At 43.0% G+C, this 19,426-nt stretch overlaps 1 protein-coding gene and 1 long non-coding RNA gene across 4 annotated transcripts in view; one reads left to right on the forward strand and one right to left on the reverse strand.

The window, feature by feature from the left end:
* Positions 1-4,942: 4,942 nt before the first annotated feature.
* fras1 (Fraser extracellular matrix complex subunit 1) overlaps positions 4,943-19,426 on the reverse strand; it is a 219,048-nt gene continuing 204,564 nt past the window's right edge. For all 3 annotated transcript variants that reach the window (XM_067521433.1, XM_067521432.1, XM_067521430.1), the window contains 21 exons: positions 19,220-19,388; positions 18,275-18,521; positions 16,602-16,946; positions 15,645-15,805; positions 14,650-14,797; positions 14,294-14,499; positions 14,052-14,208; positions 13,104-13,304; positions 12,773-12,960; positions 12,209-12,484; positions 11,446-11,678; positions 11,192-11,352; positions 10,516-10,730; positions 9,817-9,967; positions 9,389-9,496; positions 9,131-9,290; positions 8,546-8,662; positions 8,218-8,384; positions 7,687-7,892; positions 7,332-7,478; positions 4,943-6,710 (listed from right to left, as the gene is read on the reverse strand). In XM_067521433.1, the coding sequence (XP_067377534.1) occupies positions 6,126-6,710; positions 7,332-7,478; positions 7,687-7,892; positions 8,218-8,384; positions 8,546-8,662; positions 9,131-9,290; positions 9,389-9,496; positions 9,817-9,967; positions 10,516-10,730; positions 11,192-11,352; positions 11,446-11,678; positions 12,209-12,484; positions 12,773-12,960; positions 13,104-13,304; positions 14,052-14,208; positions 14,294-14,499; positions 14,650-14,797; positions 15,645-15,805; positions 16,602-16,946; positions 18,275-18,521; positions 19,220-19,388 (4,348 nt within the window). In that variant the 3' untranslated portion in view covers positions 4,943-6,125. The remainder of the gene's footprint in view (positions 6,711-7,331; positions 7,479-7,686; positions 7,893-8,217; positions 8,385-8,545; positions 8,663-9,130; positions 9,291-9,388; positions 9,497-9,816; positions 9,968-10,515; positions 10,731-11,191; positions 11,353-11,445; positions 11,679-12,208; positions 12,485-12,772; positions 12,961-13,103; positions 13,305-14,051; positions 14,209-14,293; positions 14,500-14,649; positions 14,798-15,644; positions 15,806-16,601; positions 16,947-18,274; positions 18,522-19,219; positions 19,389-19,426) is intronic.
* On the forward strand, positions 13,177-14,435 carry LOC137136243 (uncharacterized). The gene is made up of 3 exons (XR_010915560.1): positions 13,177-13,316; positions 13,617-13,862; positions 14,309-14,435. It is a non-coding gene; the product is annotated as an uncharacterized lncRNA (long non-coding RNA).

Consider the following 19,426-nt stretch of genomic DNA (forward strand, 5'->3'; position numbering starts at 1 on the left):
ACCCAATGAGTGGTACAACCTAACCTGACGTGGCCCCGCCCCTCTATTGTTACGATTGGTAGAAGCGGGGCCGTATGGAATCCGAACGGAGCCAAGAGGAGTACGAATTAATGAAGTTGTGCGTTCAAAAAAAGAGTCAAACTTACAACGTGCAAAATATGTGTAGAAAATGTGAAGTTGACACACACAGTCTTAACTTTGTCTTTGTGTTTGTTTGTTTGATTTTTCCCACGTTGTAAGGACCCCCCTCAGTTGGAGCAGCCTGTGTTGTTATGATTCAAAAAAATTCAGCCCAGTAGGGGGGCGGCTATAGCTCAGTTGGTAAAGGCAGTTGCTTACGGGTGAGTGGTTCGATCCCTGGCCCTGGCTATATGTCGAAGTGTCCCTGGGCAAGACACTGAACCCCTAACAGCTCATTCCCCCTCCCCTGCCTCTCCCTGCCGGTCCAAGCCCGGTAGAAATTGGGGATGGTTGCGTCAGGAAGGGCATCCGGCGTAAAAACTGTGCCAAATCAACATGCGGACAATGATCCGCTGTGGCGACCCTGAACTCCCGGGATAAGCCGAAAGGAGAGTAGTAGGTCAGTGCTGCCTTACATATGGAACCATTTCGCTAATCCTCATTCAACAAGGCAAGACAATCGACAAGGAAACACAATCCATAAAGTTGTTTGAATTTTGAATCTTGAATGCCGATGAGAACGAGAGTATGGTACCAGGTTTAGCATTAGCATTATCCCGTGTATCTATGTATACATCTATGAGTGAACATAGAGGAGAAGCTTAAGGCTGCTGTTTTACACATGTACAACCTGCTATGAAGGAGTACAAACATAAATCATTGTCAAGCAGCCTGTCTATAAGTCCATAAAATATAAGTCATAACATAACATATAAGTCCAGATTAGTAATGTTAATTTTTTATTCGTTTTTACACTTTTCCCCGCATAGCTAACCAAAATACAGTGGCCTTGGACTAAACCTAAAAAGGATCAGAAGAGCAGAAGTTTGGTAAGTGCGCAGCAGCACCTGAGTATTAAATTAGAATATGTTTGAAGCTACAGTACCTATTGTTTTACAGAAATATGTTCCAAAAGTTCTCATAGACAAGAATAACATTGCCAGATTTCCCGTTTTGTCCGGCAAGAAAACCTTCCATATATTTATGGTTTATAGTTTTTCTCTTCAGTACTGTCACTCGGTAATGTGGTTTCATTTCTCCATGTGTGGACGATTTTGTTCCTCTAAATCTTTTCTGATCTAAATTAAATTTAAATAATTTAAATAACTTTTTAATCCATTCTCACCACTGTAGCTGGCCCAGGTAAAAACAAAACAAAACAAGAAAAACTGCATAGATCACAAGATGGCGCCCGCACCGCCAACGGTTAACACGCTGTGACATAACGTCCCATTCTCAATTGACAGAAAACGGCTTTGTTTGATGTGAAAGAAAACACGTGTAAGTCAGCGGTTGTTTTGTTGGGTTTTTGTTTGTTTCTTGGCAGCGGCAGGCTTCCGTACAATGGTCCCAGACAATGCTCATCTATGAGTGACTGACAGACGGAGCAGTTTGGTTGAGCAAAGATAACACAAACTGACTGGAAAGAAGGCTAATCATTTAAAACCCTAAACTCTGACTTCATCGGGGCCTTGGTTCTACCTGTACAGGCAAAAACTGTGGCTGGTACGTCGTCGGTTTACACTTACTTCAAGTTTATTTGTCCTACACAGTGGGAAAAACTGTTTCACCAGACAACATTAATGAGGGTGTGAACACACAGCTGTGTGTGTCTATGCATGAGCTTCCAGAGGAGGAAAACATCTCCTTCAGTGGGTAACTGCTCACAATTAGCACAATGAGGTCAGTGGTTATGGGGGGAGCACATGGCTTAGATGGGGATTACATAAGAGACGAGGAGGAGCCGAGCAGGATCACATGACTGGATAAACCCCATGTCTGGAAACATCCTGTTTCTGCGTGGGGAATCTTTCCTCCTTGACACACTTATTGTTGTCTGGCTCTCTGTGAATTGTGTGCTGCCACCTGTTGGTGTTGCAAGTTCAAGAAATGGGAAGTATGAAATGATATTCTCAATCATCTTCCCAGTCAACGCTTTATGTTCAGGTGGGTTGTGTTTCACAAGAGCTGAAAAGGTGAAGTCAAATACATCGATCCCAATTTAGCAACTATTAAATCCATATCCGATGGATTTAGGGAACAATTCACTTCAGGAATACTCCAGAGTTGACAGGGAAGTGACCAGAAACCTCAGATGCAGTGTGATGCATTTTTCACACCATTCAAATATGATAAATGCACCAACAAGCTGCAGCATCCTGCAGAGGGTTAAGGGGACGAAAAAGAATCTTAAGGTCTTATGTCTTTGATCCTTTTTTGTAAAATCTATCTCTCTCTCACTCTTAATTTTACTGGCATTATCTTTGCTGACAGTATAATAATGTGGCTACAGAAACACATTTACATTCTGACATTATACAGAAAAAAAGAAATATTTTATATATATATATATATATATATATATATATATATATATAATATATATATAAAAGAAATATTAGACACTGAAATATGTCCCATATTTAGTTTGTACACTATAAAATAGAACGACAAACAAGGCATCAATAATATGTAAAATGTGCATTTGAATAAATGGTAGCATCATAAAAACATATTTGCAGTTTAAAATTTTAGTTTAAAATATTTGAAAGACTTGTCCCTCCATAAATGTATGTAAACTTTTATTTATAGTGAATATAAATCGATGCAAAACATCACATACTGAATATACACTAACAAATGGTAAATGTTCTGCACTTATAAACCACTTTTCTACCTATTAGCACTCAAAGCGCCTCACACTGCTTCCTATTCACCCATTCACACTCACAATCACACACACACACACACACACTGACGAGCTGCTATGCAGCTGACCAATGCTTATTGGGAGCAATGAAGTTGAGGTTCAGTGTCTTGCTCAAGGACACTTTGACAGGCGACAGGAGCCGGAGATTAAACCAACAACTGCGAGATTGGTGGACGACCGCTCTACCTTCTGAACCACAGTCGCCGCATGTGCACCTGTACAATCTTTTTAAAATCTGCCAAAACATTAGAACCACCTCTTAATTAATGCCCTCCAATCCACTATGACCCCCATTAAAAAAAAGGAGTAGAATTATCACCTTTCTGACAGTTTCAACCGGAAAACTTTAGAAATTGTAAAGGTAGAATTCATGGCAGAGCTGCTGTATTGGATTTAATTCAATTGTACAGGTGTTCCTAATAAAGTGGCTGAGTGTGTAGCATTAGCAGCAACATAACGGTAAAAAAGGACAAGCATCACATTTCCTGGATTCACGTCCAGAGGTTGAAAAACGCTCCTGAAATCTGGACTGATACACTTCACACACAGGGATCTCGGCCCACATTTCCTCCAGTTCCCCTGTGATGTGAGACCACACACCGTCGCACAGGATGCAACGCTACCAGTGCTGCAGGAGCAGGTTAAGGTCGTGACTGCAGGGCTGCAGACGTCTGCACACGGTCACTGTGAACTAAAAAAAGCACGAAGGAGACAGTCAAACATAAGGACTTATACCGGCAGAAAATACTACAATCACCAAATGATTAAAGTATTCAGACGATGAACTTTGGCCTAAAATGATGAGATTTACAGATGGCTGCTACTGTTTTTTCGTATAAAATGAGGGGATGTCAAGACGGGTGGAGCCAGACGGGGAGGGCTGGTTACCTCCAAAATCACAAGCTTCTAGAAGTTGCAACCAGGCAGATTATGCTGCATGGGATGGATTCTACGTTCCTATTAGGTTTTTTAAAAATTTGTTTATGACTATTTGGGTTTTTTTTCTTTTGTCCTTTCTTCTTAACCCGTGAGCTCAGTGTCACCACAACGGATCATTGTCCGCATGTTGATTTGGCAGTTTTTACGCCGGATGCCCTGAACAAACAAAAAACAAAGTGTTTATAAACACAGTATTAGCCTATAACTATAAAGCTTATTCTTTGTCGTTTCATAAATTATCGCCCCCGTAAACCATTTCTGGATCTGCCCCTTGACCTCCCCATTTTCAACTCAGATGACGTATCCACCCTCCTCCTCTCTAACCATCAGACCACCTGCTCTCCTTCAAGCAGTTGCCCCCTCACTAATCCCAGCTATTACACAAATCATCATCATCTCTCACAGCAGCCACTTCCCTGACTGCATTCAAGCAGGCCCAGAATACCCCACTGCTCAAGAAGCCTTCTGTTGACCCTTCCCTTATGGGGAATTACAGACCCGTCTCTCCTCTTCCAATTCTTGCCAAGACCGTGGAACAAGCAGTCTTCAATCAAGTGTCAGACTTTCTTTCCAAGAACAACGTCCTCGAGATCAACCAGCCTGCCGTCAAAAGTGGTCACTCCACAGAAACAGCTCCTGATGGTTTTTGGTCTTAATCCTACTCGACCTATCTGCAGGCTTTGATGCTGAGAACAATCAGATCCTCTTATCCACACACTCTGACTCTGGGCATCTCTGGATCAGCTCTAGCCTGGGTTTGGTCTCACTTATCGGGACGATCCTTCAAAGTATCCTGGCAACGGCAAAACAAAAGGTTTCCACACCTTCCTATGCACTTAAATCTATTATTAAAAAAAACAATACAACTTCCTTTCTGCTCTTTCCTTCACTTTCATCTGCATGAAAAAGAAACACTTCTTCTGACAGGACTTTGTTTTGATGTTTTCTCCTCAACTTAAGATTCCTGCTGCCTTGTACCTCGCTGTAAGTCACTGTGGATAAAAGCGTCTGACAAATGACTTAATGTAAGTTTCATTTCAGTACAAAAATACTTAATACTCTACTGAGAGATGTTCAATGAACCATCAAGTAAAACAGACAAAACGCATTTAACACTGGACAAACGTGGGCTTCAGGTTTTTTTTATTACTAAAAAAGGCACCAAATACAGGCATCATATTGATCTCATTGTAGTTTCTTTACACAAAATGATAGCACCAAAAATAGAACGTTATTTCCCAGATTTCCCCGTTCCTGCGTCGTCTGATAGGCACACAGTTGAATGAAGACAAGAGGCGGAATCAAGGGGACAAAAACAGAGAAAGGACATTTCTCTTTCGCAGTGCTCTCCGCAGAACGTACAGTGACCTTAACATCAGTAGTAGAGTGTAACATAATACATCATTAGAGAGTAACATAATACTTGAGTGAAACATGGGAGGGTGGCAACAAAAAACAAGGGGGGGATTTTTTTTGTGTCTTTGGGTGAAATGAAGGCAGGTAGACACATCTCTTATAAAATACATTATTTGATTTTCATTACAGTAATAGTAAGGCTAAAGCACAGAGTCATGTGGATGGGATCAGAACCTTTGTAGTTTATTCGCTATGGGAAGAGATTTCATGAGGAAAAATACTGCATGGCACTTATCGTTGGCAGCTATCAGAACAGTACAAACAAAGTCAGAATTTGAATCATCAAGGTGACAGTACAAATGTCTCTATAGGTAAGGCGCGAGAAACATGGATTTAAAAATGCAAACAACGATTAACAAATGTTAAGGCATAATTGCACTTGAATAGATATGGTTGGTTTTGAATTTTCACGCTGCACTCACTCAGCCCCGGGGCCAGAGCAGCACTTACTGCCTGCGCTTAATACTTTCACGGCCGTCACAAGCAGCTGTAGCCGACGTAGAAGGGGCTGGTTTCTCTGCAGAAACTCTCCTGCACCGGCCGCCGCTCCACAGCAGTGACTAGTGTCTGAGCTACCGGTCTCCATTATTATGGATCATTATGGAAGAAACACCGACAAAGAAGCAGCAGTTTCAGACGGAGCCTGGATGATCAGATGCAGATGTTTAGGCCGTTCCATGCGGATGAGGGGTTTGGCCTTTCCTGAGGTAGCCCGGTTGTGAAATGATTAAAACGATGCCGTCTGCACGTCGCTCTTCCCTTTTCCCAAGTGGTATAAAAATACATTAACAAACATTTTGTTCCTTAATTACAAACTTTCTTTTGGAAAATACCTTTTTTTTATTCTTAATTCCTCATCCTCCTCTTCCTCATCAGTGTTTCACACCTCAGTGCCATCGTTGAGATTGTTGTGGAGTTTTACCTCCAGATTGACCTGTTTGACCTTGGTCTTGCCGTTGGCCTCCTGGTTGCGGTTCAGGATGTTGATGTTTCGGACCGTGCAGTGTTTGGTGCTGAAGTTCTTCTCCACACACTTGTCCATGCACACTTCCACCTTGGTGTTGAGCGGATACTCCTCGTAGACCTTCGGAGCCTTCTTGTTCTTCGTCTTGGCCGACCGTCGGCGGCAGCGACGGAAAAGGAAGCAGGAGGCTAGCAGAGCCAGGACCAGCAGGGTGATGGCGGCCACTCCCCCGCCCACCGAGCTGCCCATGTGTGCGTTGAAAGAGGCGGATGGCCCGGCCTCCAGGCGCAGCGACTTCATGTTGGTGCCGTTTTTTACCTGGTCGCCCTCGTTGTCGTAGATGAGCGACTCGTCGAGTGTCAGGCGCCCGCTGCGATCCACCAGGTCTCGTTTGGGGCGGCTCAGCTGATAGGTGTCCGAGCGCTGAATCCTGGGGCTGGACCGTGACTCCGGGCTGATCACATAAATCACCTGTAGGTACCACTGGTGGCCTGCCTCCACCTGTCAATCAACACAGAGGCAAGGAGGACGTTAGCTAATGAATTATCAATCATGAATTGGTCTGTAACCCAGGTTAGCTCGTTTGTCTGTGCCGTAGACCTCCACTGTTCATCAGCCACACTCACCCATCCTGGAAATATCACCCAATAAATCCCCTAAAATGCACTGAATGGCCATAACTTTGACAGCGGTCTGAAGTCAACTGTGTATGTTGGTGACTATTAAGGGAAAAGAAGAAACATGTCGTCCAGTAGAGCAGTGTTTGAGGCATCTAAAACACAGACCAATCCACTAATCCACGCTGCAGACTTCCAGACATTTGATCACAGAAGAAATCTTTTAAATCGATGCACAAAACTTTCATTCACCCTTTAGCAGTAATTTGACACATTATTAATACTGCTTTCTTTTATTGATGTCATCATAAATGTTACCTTTTGTCATATCCTTCAATTGTTTTTTGTGCCGTCCTTTTTTTGCTGACATCGGTCTTAAACGGTAACTTTGACATTTGTATCTTTTAACATGTGTGTGTTTGGTGCAGCCTCTCGCTGCTTTAAATGTGCTATATGAATATAATTTGGTTATTTCTTGTCATTATATGCCAGTTTCCACACACACCTTGTAAAGAGCATCAACCTTCATCGTGAATCCGTCGACGCCCGGCATGCCCGTCATGGGCTGCAGCTCAGGGATGTCGGAGGCAAAATGAGCTTCGAAGGGTACATCATGGAAAAAATTGTCACATACATCTGGCTGCTTGCGATCCTGTAGAGAAAACACAGAGAGAGAAAATGACCTTAAGGTGAGATTTCGGCTTTCGTCTTTTAGGTTAAAGGTTAAGGTCAGAGTTAAGAAGAGTAAATAACACTGGCTCTGTAGGATAGTTCTGTATAAGCCACACAACATTTTGTAGATGTTGATCTAAATCTGATTACCTGAGTTCTTGTTTAGCAAATTTAGATAAATACTGTACCAGAAGCAGAAAGCGATGTTTGAGGTTTTTGTTGGGTTGGATGCAGCCGTACTGTGGCCCCTCGTTGTACAGTGTCCCCGTTGGGTCAAAGAAGGGAACGTATCCGTCCCGGCCCGTGCAGAGGTAAACCTTCTCCAGCTGCAGCTTGTAGGCTGCGTTCAGGTTCTGCTCAGGGTTCCACAACACTCTTCCATACAGAGTCTGACCTGCAGACGGCAGCAGGGGGTCATTTGTTGATTGTATTTTTACGTGTACTTGGATGAGGAAAACTCATTATTCTGGTACATTTATTAGAACTAAATGTGGCTCCCACACCAACGGAGCAATACGGGATACCTCAAAACGCAGCTGAATGAATAAGGAAATAAAATTATCGAGTACAGGTCGTGTTTGTACACACTCGAATACACACACGAATCATCACTTCTACCCCTACGCAGAAAAACAAATCAGGACAGCGTATTGTACGAATGCTAACTTTTAAAAGGAATGTTGATTTTCTTTCCCCATATTCAAACATGCCCATCGTACCCATCGAGAACGCTCCCTTGTAGTCCATCTCAGCCATGGAGATGTCAGCGGTGGCTGGGTCCATCATGAACACCTTCTCGTTGTTGCACAGCTGGAACTCTGTGTTGAGGGAGTAGACCACGGGAACGGGACGGTTGGTTTGCTGGAAGGCGATTGGCACCAGAAACCTGTTGGTGAAAACCCAGAGAGGACAGATCAGAATTCCCCAGGCTCCCTAAAAGATGCTATTATCAAATGTAACTTAGGCATAATAATAATAGTACAAGAGAGACTGTGTATTACTGCATAACTGTCTCCAGGAGTAAGTCAACAGAATGAGGGAACGTACTTCTCTGGAGCGTGAGCCGTGCAGGACAGGGGTTTATCTCCAGGGTCGATCCAGGGCTGAGTGGGCTGGACAGTGCAGGGGATCAAAAAGACTGTGTACTCTCCAGAATAGTCCTTCCTATTTAAGGATACACGATACAACAGACAGTGTAAACTGTTAATGGATGATTCTTCTGAAATCCTAAAGAGTAGAAAACATCTGCATCTTTTCTAAGCGCCCTCACATGTTAGAGGATGGAATTATGATCAATTTGCACCAGGTGTTAATAAAAATGAAGGAAATCTCCAAAGAACCTCTTTAGGGGGAGTTTAAAGGTTCTTTGGAGATGTGATTTGATTTAAGACTAACCAGAAATAATATTAACTTTGAATAAACGATTTTCTGAAGCCGTCATCTATCACCATCCTCACTCGACAGTAAACATTTCTTTTACTTGAATCATGTCTTTCTGCTGATTTCAAAGACTAAAACTGGTAAACCAGCACTCAATGATCAGCACAGTTCTTATACGTTTGGTGTAACGGAAACTGAAATCTTCCTCAACGTTACCACCCTCTTGTTATGGTTGTGAATACGTCTACTGACCTGCTGTAGGAGCTGGTGGCCCTCCACAGCTGGTACGGGGAGTCAAATGTCTGAGCGCTCCACAGCAGCTGCATATCAAACTCAATACCTCCAAGGTGGTCGGGAGCCATCAGGCGGGACACGTGTCCGGGCAGGGTGTGATGCTCGAGGACAAACTGACCTGAAGAAAAGATCAAGATAAATGGAAGAAGAGTTCACGTGCAGGAAAAGATGCAGCAAACGAAGATGTCTGGAATGTGGCATGCGGTGCAAGCTGACCTCTAAATTTTGCGTAAGTTTTGAATTCAATCACCAGTCGTCCGTCTTCTCTAATGTAGATTCTGATGATCTGCAGTCTGGCAGAGAGGACGCTGTCTGTCTGGATACCTGCAGACATGAACCACCAGCCAAGCAAGTCAGAGGTCAGAGGTCAGATGAAGATCAAAGCAAAAGTGCAACACTGGACCAGACTCCGCAAACACAAAAAGCATTTGAAAATATCCCAATAGTAACATGAAGTTGAAGTACATAAATAGAAATAACACTTCTTATTGATGTGAAATCTCATCTGTCTTGAAGTATTAAGAATAAGATAAGCTGGGTTTTTAGTACTTTTCAGAGGCTGAATAAATTTTCTCATAATAACCAGATTTTTTGTTTTGGTAGCATGTATGTGTATGAGGGTTGTGCTGTGTTCAGTGTCTGACCTGTTCTCCAGAGAACGGTGTCGTAGAGAAAAGAAAACTCCATCTCGGTGTGATGCTCCAGAGATGCCCAGCCTCTCGGGGCGGTTACGTAGATGTAGGACACGTAGAGAGGAACCTGCACCGTCAGAAAGGACTGAGCCGAGTCTCGAACCTGGAAAAACAACAGCATTCTTCAATGTTGGTGCTTTTTGTTTATGGCCTTTATTGAGATTTTCCTACAAAATACACTACGATCAATTGTCACAATCTGAATTTTACTTTTTCTTTCCATTTAATCTTTGCCTAGTTTCTAGCTAGTTTGATTCTGCGTGAACTGGCTGCTACATGGGCCTTCTGATTAAACTTCAGAGGTGATTCTTGACTGGCGATTCAACAATCTCTTTTTATTTGCTTGTTATTTTTGTATGTGTTTCAAAAGCAGACAATCCATCTAAAATCTGCAAACAAATGTGGATGGAAAGACCTAGAAGTGCTCAAAAGTGTGAACATCAAAGTTACATGAGAACTGAGCAAATGATGGGGAGTGTTCGACCCGACCAGGATTTTGGTGATTTAGATTTTCACTCTCATTGTCCAAATACAATCATTGCAACAGGTTAACAGCTACACAGCTGCGACATCTGGAAACAGTGGCTTTGTACTTGATGCTGATCACCAGTGATAAAGTGTTTGTCATATCTCATATATCACTGGCAGTACCTGGAAATCTGCGGTGACAGAGCCTCCACAGACGTCGATCAGCTCAGTCATGTCGTAATAGGCATCGAAAGTCCAGATGCAGCTCTTGAGGTTGAGGTGTTTGTAGAGCTGGATGCTCTTGGCCTCCCGGACGTTGGGGTTAAACTGATACGGCCGATCATAACCCGGCCCCAGCGAGATACTGTCATAGGACACATCATCCAGGAAACCAGACTCTGTGAACGAATTAAAGAGTCTTTAAACGATGATCGCAGAAAACTGCTTTTACAGGTTCAGATTAATATGTGGAAAACGTTTAGCCACATTTTTCATTCGCTGCGATTTTTATATATTTGATTGCGAGCAACAATCGAAACAATATTTTCACCCCATGTTGAATTAGCATATGATAATCAAATTTTGACAAAGGACTGGGACTCAGAGGACATGGCGTAAGTGCGATGAAGAGGACAGAATTATCAAATAGGAAACACGCTTTTTATCGCTGCTTTGTGTTGACTATTTCTTGTGTATCAGTATATTTACTGTGCAGTATCACCTACACAAGTTAAAGATGAAAGCATAAGGAGCCTGACTGCCAACAACAAAATGACGTGATGTTTAGTAGCCTGAAGGATCCCGTCTGATCTTGTGTTTCAGCTCGGAGGAAGCATCACCATTTGTGTGTGAGACTGACCTGAAAGACCCTGCAGCTCTTTTAAAGTAACAAGGTTGGAGCAGACGTGTTGCTGCCTATAGATCGACTCCGACAGCAGAAAATGCAGGTTGTGCAGAGGCATGGTGGACACCAGGGGGAGCATGCCGTCCTGATGGGGGATCTGCACTGAGATATGGATCCTAAACAGAGACATTTTGATCAGGAAAATAATGTCAACGATACTCAAGAACTTAATCCAGTTTAAAAGTCGCCATGCAACCGCATCGGCTCACCGATTGGGGTGCTCCTTGTGCTTGACGTCCAGATACTTGAGTGTGGCGATGAAGGACTGAGCTTGGAAGCCTCTGGCGGTTCCCGTGGTGACAGGCGTGTGGCAGATAGAGCCCTCTGTGCCGATGGTGACGATGTTGCTCCTCAGGGGCGTTCCAAGGTGACCAGCTTTATCCCTGGCCTGAGCCACGCAGCGAACATGGAAACGACGACTGAAATAAATGCTGTCCAGGACCTGAGGGAGACGGGAGAGGAGGCCGACTGGATAAACAAGTGGAGAGTTAACCGAGAAAAAAAAGCTTTGAAAGAGCCCGTTAGTGCTTTTATTAAAGGACACTGTGGGACCTATTAATGAGTTCGCTTTTCTTAATTACTTTTGTTTTGTTCTGAGAATATGACCCTAGATATGTGTTAAATTAAACTTAATTTACTATTTAGACACATTGGCTTTATTTTGTTGCAGCTGTACATTACTGAGGGAACCTCAGGTGGGCAGGTGTAGGACCAGCATGCATTAAATTTAATTGTTTTATCCGAAAGCAACGAAAGCAGCATGACCCTTGATTTCATGATTATATGCAAGCAAACAATATCATAAACTGTCTAAAACGTTAATGTTTGACAATGAACAATGGACTCTTTTGCCTGCACAAATGATTGTTCCCATTGTGATTGTGCATCAGTGGCTTATTGATATTAAGTCTGCTTTGAATTAGTTTTTGCGTCTTCCTTAGTGGTGGAGACGATGCCTCTGGAGTCTCTCACCATATGGTTGACACCGGTATATGGGGTGGTGTCTGTGACTGTCTCGAAGGGGGACCTGGCGCCGCTGGTGTCGGTGGGAGCCGCCACTTCCCAAGAGAAGTGAACTTGGGTCTGGTTGATTCCTGCCTCCTCGCAGTGCTCTTTCATCACAGGGTACTTGGGGTAGTGGGGGTCACAGGGGGTGACGCACACCAGGGGGTAACCAGGAGAGGGCGTCTTCTTGCTGCCTTCCTTGGTCACTTCCTGGACGTGGTCATAGTCAGCGAGAGAGACCACCTGGGGAAAAAGGAGTGGGTGGGTGGGGCATAAACACAGATACTGAAAGCGATACGGGCTGGAATTACTCACAAGATAATATTTTGACACGGCTGCACTGATGCACTTTTTGTAAGATTACTGCTGCTGTTTTGAAGTTGCTATATCTGAATACTAGACATGTGTTTTTATTCTAACACAAAACAGAAATGGATGATGAGATTGTGATGAGTTGCTTTTTTTTTTAAATTAGCTGTCATCACTAAATTTACATCCCAGTTGACGAATGTTAGCTTAAAGATGTCTTACAATAGGTGGGGCAGGGAGGATGAGGCTGCCTGCAGCCTCCTGGTCTAGGATGGTCACTGTTGCCATAGTGATCTCCCCGAGCACTGCCTCCACTGGGTCGTCAGGGCCAAGGACCAATGAGAAGGACTCGTGCCACTCCCTGTCCTCGTTGGACAGAATCTCCACTTTAAAGAGGATATGGTCCATTCCTGCAGAACGAAGAAGGAAGAGATATTTCCTCCCAGTGACACAGGTTTTCTCTAACACGCATACTAAAGCTCGACACACAGTAAATAATCTTTTGTGATGTTTTGTGTCTGGATGTTTGCTGTGTTTTGGTTTTGTCACTAACCTGGGGTGAATTTGAGGACTCTGCTCTTGGGATTGTAATCAACTCCAGACTGGGCTGAGCCGTCGCGAGTGCTGCAGCGGATCTTGGACGTCCGGTCCAAATCGCCTCGGCGGATCACCTTGATGTTGAGCACCTCGATGCCATCTGGACCAGGAGGTTCTCGGACCTGATAGGAGGCCTGCTCGAACTCGATGGTGGGAGCTGGGGAAACAGGTGAAAGTCACAGTACCGCCCCCTGATGATTAGCCAGCCAGGTCATTAGGTGTAGCTAGATACAAGCTAAACAGTCCTACAATAAATCCTGCCGTAATGCAGGTTCTAATGTTCGCTCATTTCCGAGCTACTTTAGACAACTGGTTTCCAAAACACATGACCCAACCGTGATTTTGTTTTTTTCTGTCTGAATACGACAAGTTAGGTTGGGCAGTTATTAAGTGAATGTGTACTCAGTGAGGTGTTAGCACCACATCTACACTAATTAGTTTCAACTTTTTGTTTTTTTTGTCCTTTCAGCTTATCATCGGATCTTTTTTCCGCTTGTTGATTTGGAACAGTTTTTATGCCGGATGCCCTTCCTGACGCAACCCTCGCCAATTTCTACCGGTCTTGGACCAGTACTGCACAGCTGGGAATGGGAAAGAGCTGTTGGGGGGTCAGTGTCTTGTTCAGACACACTTCGACATATAGCTGGGACCGGGGACGACTGTGGTCCGTGGATGACCCTGTGGTCCTTTACCAACTGAGCTATAGCCGCAGAATGTGAGCAATTGTCATTTCTTTGTCACATGATGTGGATTTAAACTGAATATGAAACTTTTACGTGTTTCAGCTGTTTTTAGATATTTTATTATAACTAAACGTTACTACTAATCTTAATTACAAAACAAGATAATTGGTTACAGCCCTAATCAGCACACGTTCTCTGGGTGTGACTGAGCGCCTGCTTACCATCTTCATCATTAGTGATTGTGACGGTGACAATGTCCCTCACGCCCACCATGGCGCCACTCCAGTGATCACCCAGTGGTGTCCCAAGATGCACCTGGAACTCTTCCTCGGGCTCAAATACCGAGTCATCATTGATGTGAACTGTGCAGTTTTTCAGCTGAGAAACAAACAAAATATTTACGGACAGCAAAGATACAAACATTAAAACATTTCTGCTACTGATACTATAGAAAAAATGATACCTTCTCTCCTTTCAGGAAAGTGATGCGGGACTCATCTGCGTTCCTCCTCTCCTCAAAGTCATCCATGACCATGGCGGACATCGTCCTGGTGAAACAGCGCACAGATGACTTGAAGGACAGGTCACCTGTGCGTATGATGGGGATGTGGAGGATGCTGTCTCCCTCCTTCACCGTGTAGGCACTCTTCTCAAACTGCATGCTGGGAACTGAGAGAGGATATGGCAGCTGTGAAAATCTACTTCGAACTTTGAAGTACAGTTTAACATATTTAGAATACAAGTGATTTATAAGGTGTGTGGAAAATGCTTATTAGATTTTAATAAATGCTTAAAAGTCTGTGATTCTTCTGTACATACTGTCCTGGAAAGTATCAGCAATGACCACACTGGCTTCATAGGGCTCTTGGAGGACAGCACCCTGGGGGGAACTGAGAAAGACGATAAAGGACTCTGGTCCTTCGATTGAAGGATTCTGGATGTCATCCATGATGGTCAAACTGCAAGTCTATAACAAAAAACAGGGCTTTTTTTAAGGGTGAACTATGGAGTCAAAATAACCTACAATGCAGCTGTTCTGTTACAAAAGGGTTGGCATGCAGTTTTTCATTTTCATGTTTAGTTTCTTTTGAGTAATTCATTATTTAATGTTGGCGTAGGATTATATTCACGGTCCCATACCATAAAGAAGCTCAGGCTTCCACATTTATTTTCAAAATGTACACAGACGCTAACACACATCAGTAATTATGTGTGTATGTTGGTTTCCAGCTGAAAAAGTGCTTTGCAGTTGTAGTTACTCTTTAAACATTGACAGGTTTCACAAATAAAACACGTACACTACTCTCATTTCATCTCAAACAACGTACTGAAAGGAGAGCTAACAACAGTGGTGGGTATACCGCAACAAAAAATGGCAATTTCTCGTGTCGTCTTGGTCTCATGATGTTAAAATGGGAACAGCATGATGAAGACGACTGTTTAAATACAAATTATCATTTAACCAGAACATTTAATGGTCGATTCATGGATCAGACACTTGTTGTGAGCTTTGCGGTTAATCACCTTGTTAGAGAACAGCGTGTTATGCAATAAGAACTGAAACACTGAACAGTTGGACATATGCATCCAAAGTTCAGAGAAGGTCAAGTTAAGTTCCCCCGTAAAGGTCAGACTGCATTTTAGGCGCATTCTGAAATTTCACCCGAAAGTCGAATATCCCTAAGTTCTTGTGTATTTCATAAGGCTCATAAAAACTGTGGTGTAGTTCTCATGAGAGTATTTCTGGATAATTAAGGATCAGATTCATTGTAATACAACATACTTACAGTATGTTGCAGAGACACTGTCCTCACCTGCTCAGTTTTTCCAGGTTTGAACTCAACCTTCTTGGAGCTGGGGATGTAGTCTACCCCTGGGCTGGCGGAGGGTGGGTCTGAAGGTCGGGTGGCACACCACACAGATGTCACTGAGGACAGATCACTGCCGTGGCGCAGCACTGGTATTTCTATGGTGCCTAGAGTGTGAGTATAAAAATCTGAATCTGGATTGTTGTACTTCGTAAAACCATAGATGTATGCTGAGGTATTTAGTGGCACACAGTTGACAACCAGGATAAAGATAGTGGGAGACAAAAATCAGCTCTACACTGCAATTTTAAACTTTATTCATGCAGCAGAATAAACTAACTAAACGCTGCAGCTAATTTTACAGAGATTAATTTTGCTGCTTCGTGGCTGATGCCTTAGCACCACGGAAAGAAAACGGAAACAGGCTTGAGGAATAAATAGTTTTTCGTGAAGGGCTGTATTCCTATAAATCTTCTGAGTAAAACATTAAATGAGTCATTAATACATGATCAGTATTTAATTATTAATAGCTTAATGCTCTTCCAAATGACTCCAGGGCATTCTACAGTACAACGGCATAGTGCAACTTTCAGCGTGCTTCTAGCATGTTGTGCTAGTTATTATAACAAAGTATAGATTAACAGAAAAATCCTTGTTACTACAAATAATGTGTACATTTGTTTAGGGGGCATGCTTACGTTCTGTCTCATGGAATGAGTACGGGGTCCACAGAGGCCGTACTACTGATAATAAATGAATACACTCTTGAATTTAGCAATTAAGTACTTTCCTTTTTTATAAACAGTTAATGCTTCAACCCTTTGCTATTTCCCAATGAAGCTCATTACAGTTTTGGTGATAGAAAAAAAAACTGTAGATTAAACCTAAACTGTAATTACTGACAAAAGGAAAATCATGCTCATACTCTGTATATAGGAGGATGTGCAAAGGAAAGGCTCATACCAGCATCTTCACTGAAAGTAAAGGTGGCGTTGCCCAGAGAAACGGTTGATGCGTCATTGGGTCCATCGATGACCACCTTAGCGACCGTCATACCCCCCATACGGGCATTATCGGAGGCGTCTGAGAGCACCAGCTCGAACTCCTCAGACAGCTCGTACTCGCTGTCATCAATGAGCTTAACGTCACAGGTGGACATGCTGACGCCGGGGCCGAAGATGATGCGGTTGTCGTTGGTCATGCCACGGCTCTTGTAGTCAGAGCCAGACTCCAGAGCGTGGAGGCTGCTGCCCTGAGCCGACTTGGCCACGGTGTAGCAGAGAGCAGACACGGTGCTGGAAGTGTCACCTGAGAGGAGATGAGGTCAGAAACACAGAGTCACGGTTGGCCACCCGTTGGCTTCCATAGCTCTCCTGCAATTGACTACAGCTGTAAACGTGGACAGCATGGTACACACTGAAGGGAATTATAGGAAATAAACACTGTACCTGCTTTTTCTAGTAGGTTCTGAAACCTTAGTGTAGCTTTGCATTGTTTGGAGGTTTTGTTACTGAAGTGGTTGCCAAAGTGTAGACAGCTTTGATTTACATAGGAGCAGAACTCAATGGTTCCACACGCTTACTTGATATTTTCCAGGTGAAAACCAAAAAGAAATCTAAGAGAAGACATTTTTGGTCTTATAAGATAACCAATTTGCCTCATTTTTGATTCTTGATGATTACAATGAATGCTGAAGAAGAATATAGTGCCATCTGCCATTGTTGTGGCTGCTAATTTATTCTAATTTTAATTTGTAATTATTGTCATTAAGCAACCAAATATACATGGGGCTGAATTAATTAAATTAGTAAAGAATAAAACCACAGTATTAAGTAGTTCTATTTTCAAATACACCACATATTCCAGTGTGGAAATAAAAGCAGACTTTGAAGTTGTTCAGTTAGAGAAAGATACAGATAGAGACAAATACTTAATGGCAAATATGTGAAAAGAAGAAGTTGTTTTCATTACAACAGGCCACGTTATGCATAAATAAGGGCTTATAATTTATTCAGGGCAGCTATTGAAAAGGGTTGTATAATTTGTATTTTAAAAAGGGCTCATTTATCTTATAATGGCCTTTTCTGCTTTTTATTACAGCCCATCTTGTCAAGTGAGTGAAATGGCTCCTGTGTGTTTGAGGCCAGCCTGTCCCTGAGTCCACTCTGTTCTGATTGTCCCCCTGTTGGTGTACGGAGCAGTGGGCATGGAGACCCAAAACAAAGGTCTTTTGTTTTGGCTCATCCTTTTCCACAATACTCGGACTGTATGTCATAATGACGCGCAATTAAGTAACTGGGTTACTCAGAGAAATACGTTTGCTCTGGTTCAGAGAATCAGCGACCAGGGTTTGCAATGCACTTAAGAAACTACCTGATTTTGGAAAGCAGCTTTCCCATTTCCAAGAAAACCATCTGTTACCTGGTTACTAAAGTGCATGTAAATGCGCTGTCAGGCGTGTGGAAAAGACTTATCACACCCAAGCCAACAGGGCAGACTGAAACCTGGGCTTTTCACCGATAACGAGGATCTAAACACATGTAGCCATTACATACATTACACCAGATCATGTGTAAATGAAATGGAAAAACAATATGTTTACGAGCTCCCATTGCAGTCTGAACACTGCTGGTCACCTTTTCTCTCAATGGGAGCATGGATAAAGCCGCTGCTCTCATTCACGTGGTAGATTTTCTTGTCAAACTGCAAAGTTGGTTCGTCCTCCGTGTCGTTGATGTTGACGACGGCGCGCGTGTTTCCGCCCAGCAGAGCGTACACAGGCATGCTCAGCTCCACGTGGAAGCTCTCGGTTCCCTCAAACACCTTGTCATCATTGATGACAATGGTGCACACCTTGATGTCCTCACGCTCGTCGAACTGTACCTGGAAATTAACGGAAACACGGTGGTGTTGGTCAACGTGTATTTTGGTCTTTTGTTATGGCAGATTAAAGTGTTTCATAGTAAATGTCTATATCTTGTTATCTAAGCAGTCGGTTTACCTGTGTGTTATAATGAATTGGCTGTATATCTTCTGTTCAGCTAAAACGTTGTTTAAATTGTAACTGAAGGAAGAAAACCTACCTTGAGAATTTAAATTACAACACCAGCAAGCAGTTGTACTTCTCCACTGACTTAAATTACATAAAAACACATTGCAAAAGCAGAAATCACTGAACTTATTTGATTGGCCTGAAAAACTGTTCTGTTGCTGTTAGGGTCTACAGCTGTCAGGACACGCAAAACAAAGCTAAACTCTACTAATATTCTGGTGAAGGATTTCAATTGATTACACGGCAAAAATTCAAAAGAAACAACTACTGGAAAACTGTCTTTAGAAAATCCCAAGTTTTTCAGAGGGAAATCGTTATTTTGCTTTTAGTTACTTAAACTATTACTTTTGGTATAAGAACAAAAGCTTAACAAATTGTTAAAAACAAAGGTGCACAGATGCAAAAATGTCAAGATTTGTTCAACCAAAGAGATAATTGACTTTTTTAGGCAGGTAAAAAAGCCACAGTTAGAAGGAGCTTGAACCTATGATCTTTTTAAAAAAACTGACATTTAAATAACACTGTTCACCTGTCCAGCATATTCCACGTAGTCCTGCTGCCCTGGACGGGACCCGACGCTGCTGGTGGAGGTGGCGCTGCCCTGTTCGGTGCGGCAGAGCACGATGGCGTACTGGTTTAGGTTACCAGTTCGCTTTACCGTCACGGCCACTGTGCCAGCCTTCTCACTCACATTGTAGCTGTGGGCGTATCAGAGGAAGTAAGAGTTTTTTCATAA

This window comes from Channa argus, chromosome 11 (assembly GCF_033026475.1).
Source record: "Channa argus isolate prfri chromosome 11, Channa argus male v1.0, whole genome shotgun sequence".
In the NCBI taxonomy this organism is placed as follows: domain Eukaryota; kingdom Metazoa; phylum Chordata; class Actinopteri; order Anabantiformes; family Channidae; genus Channa; species Channa argus.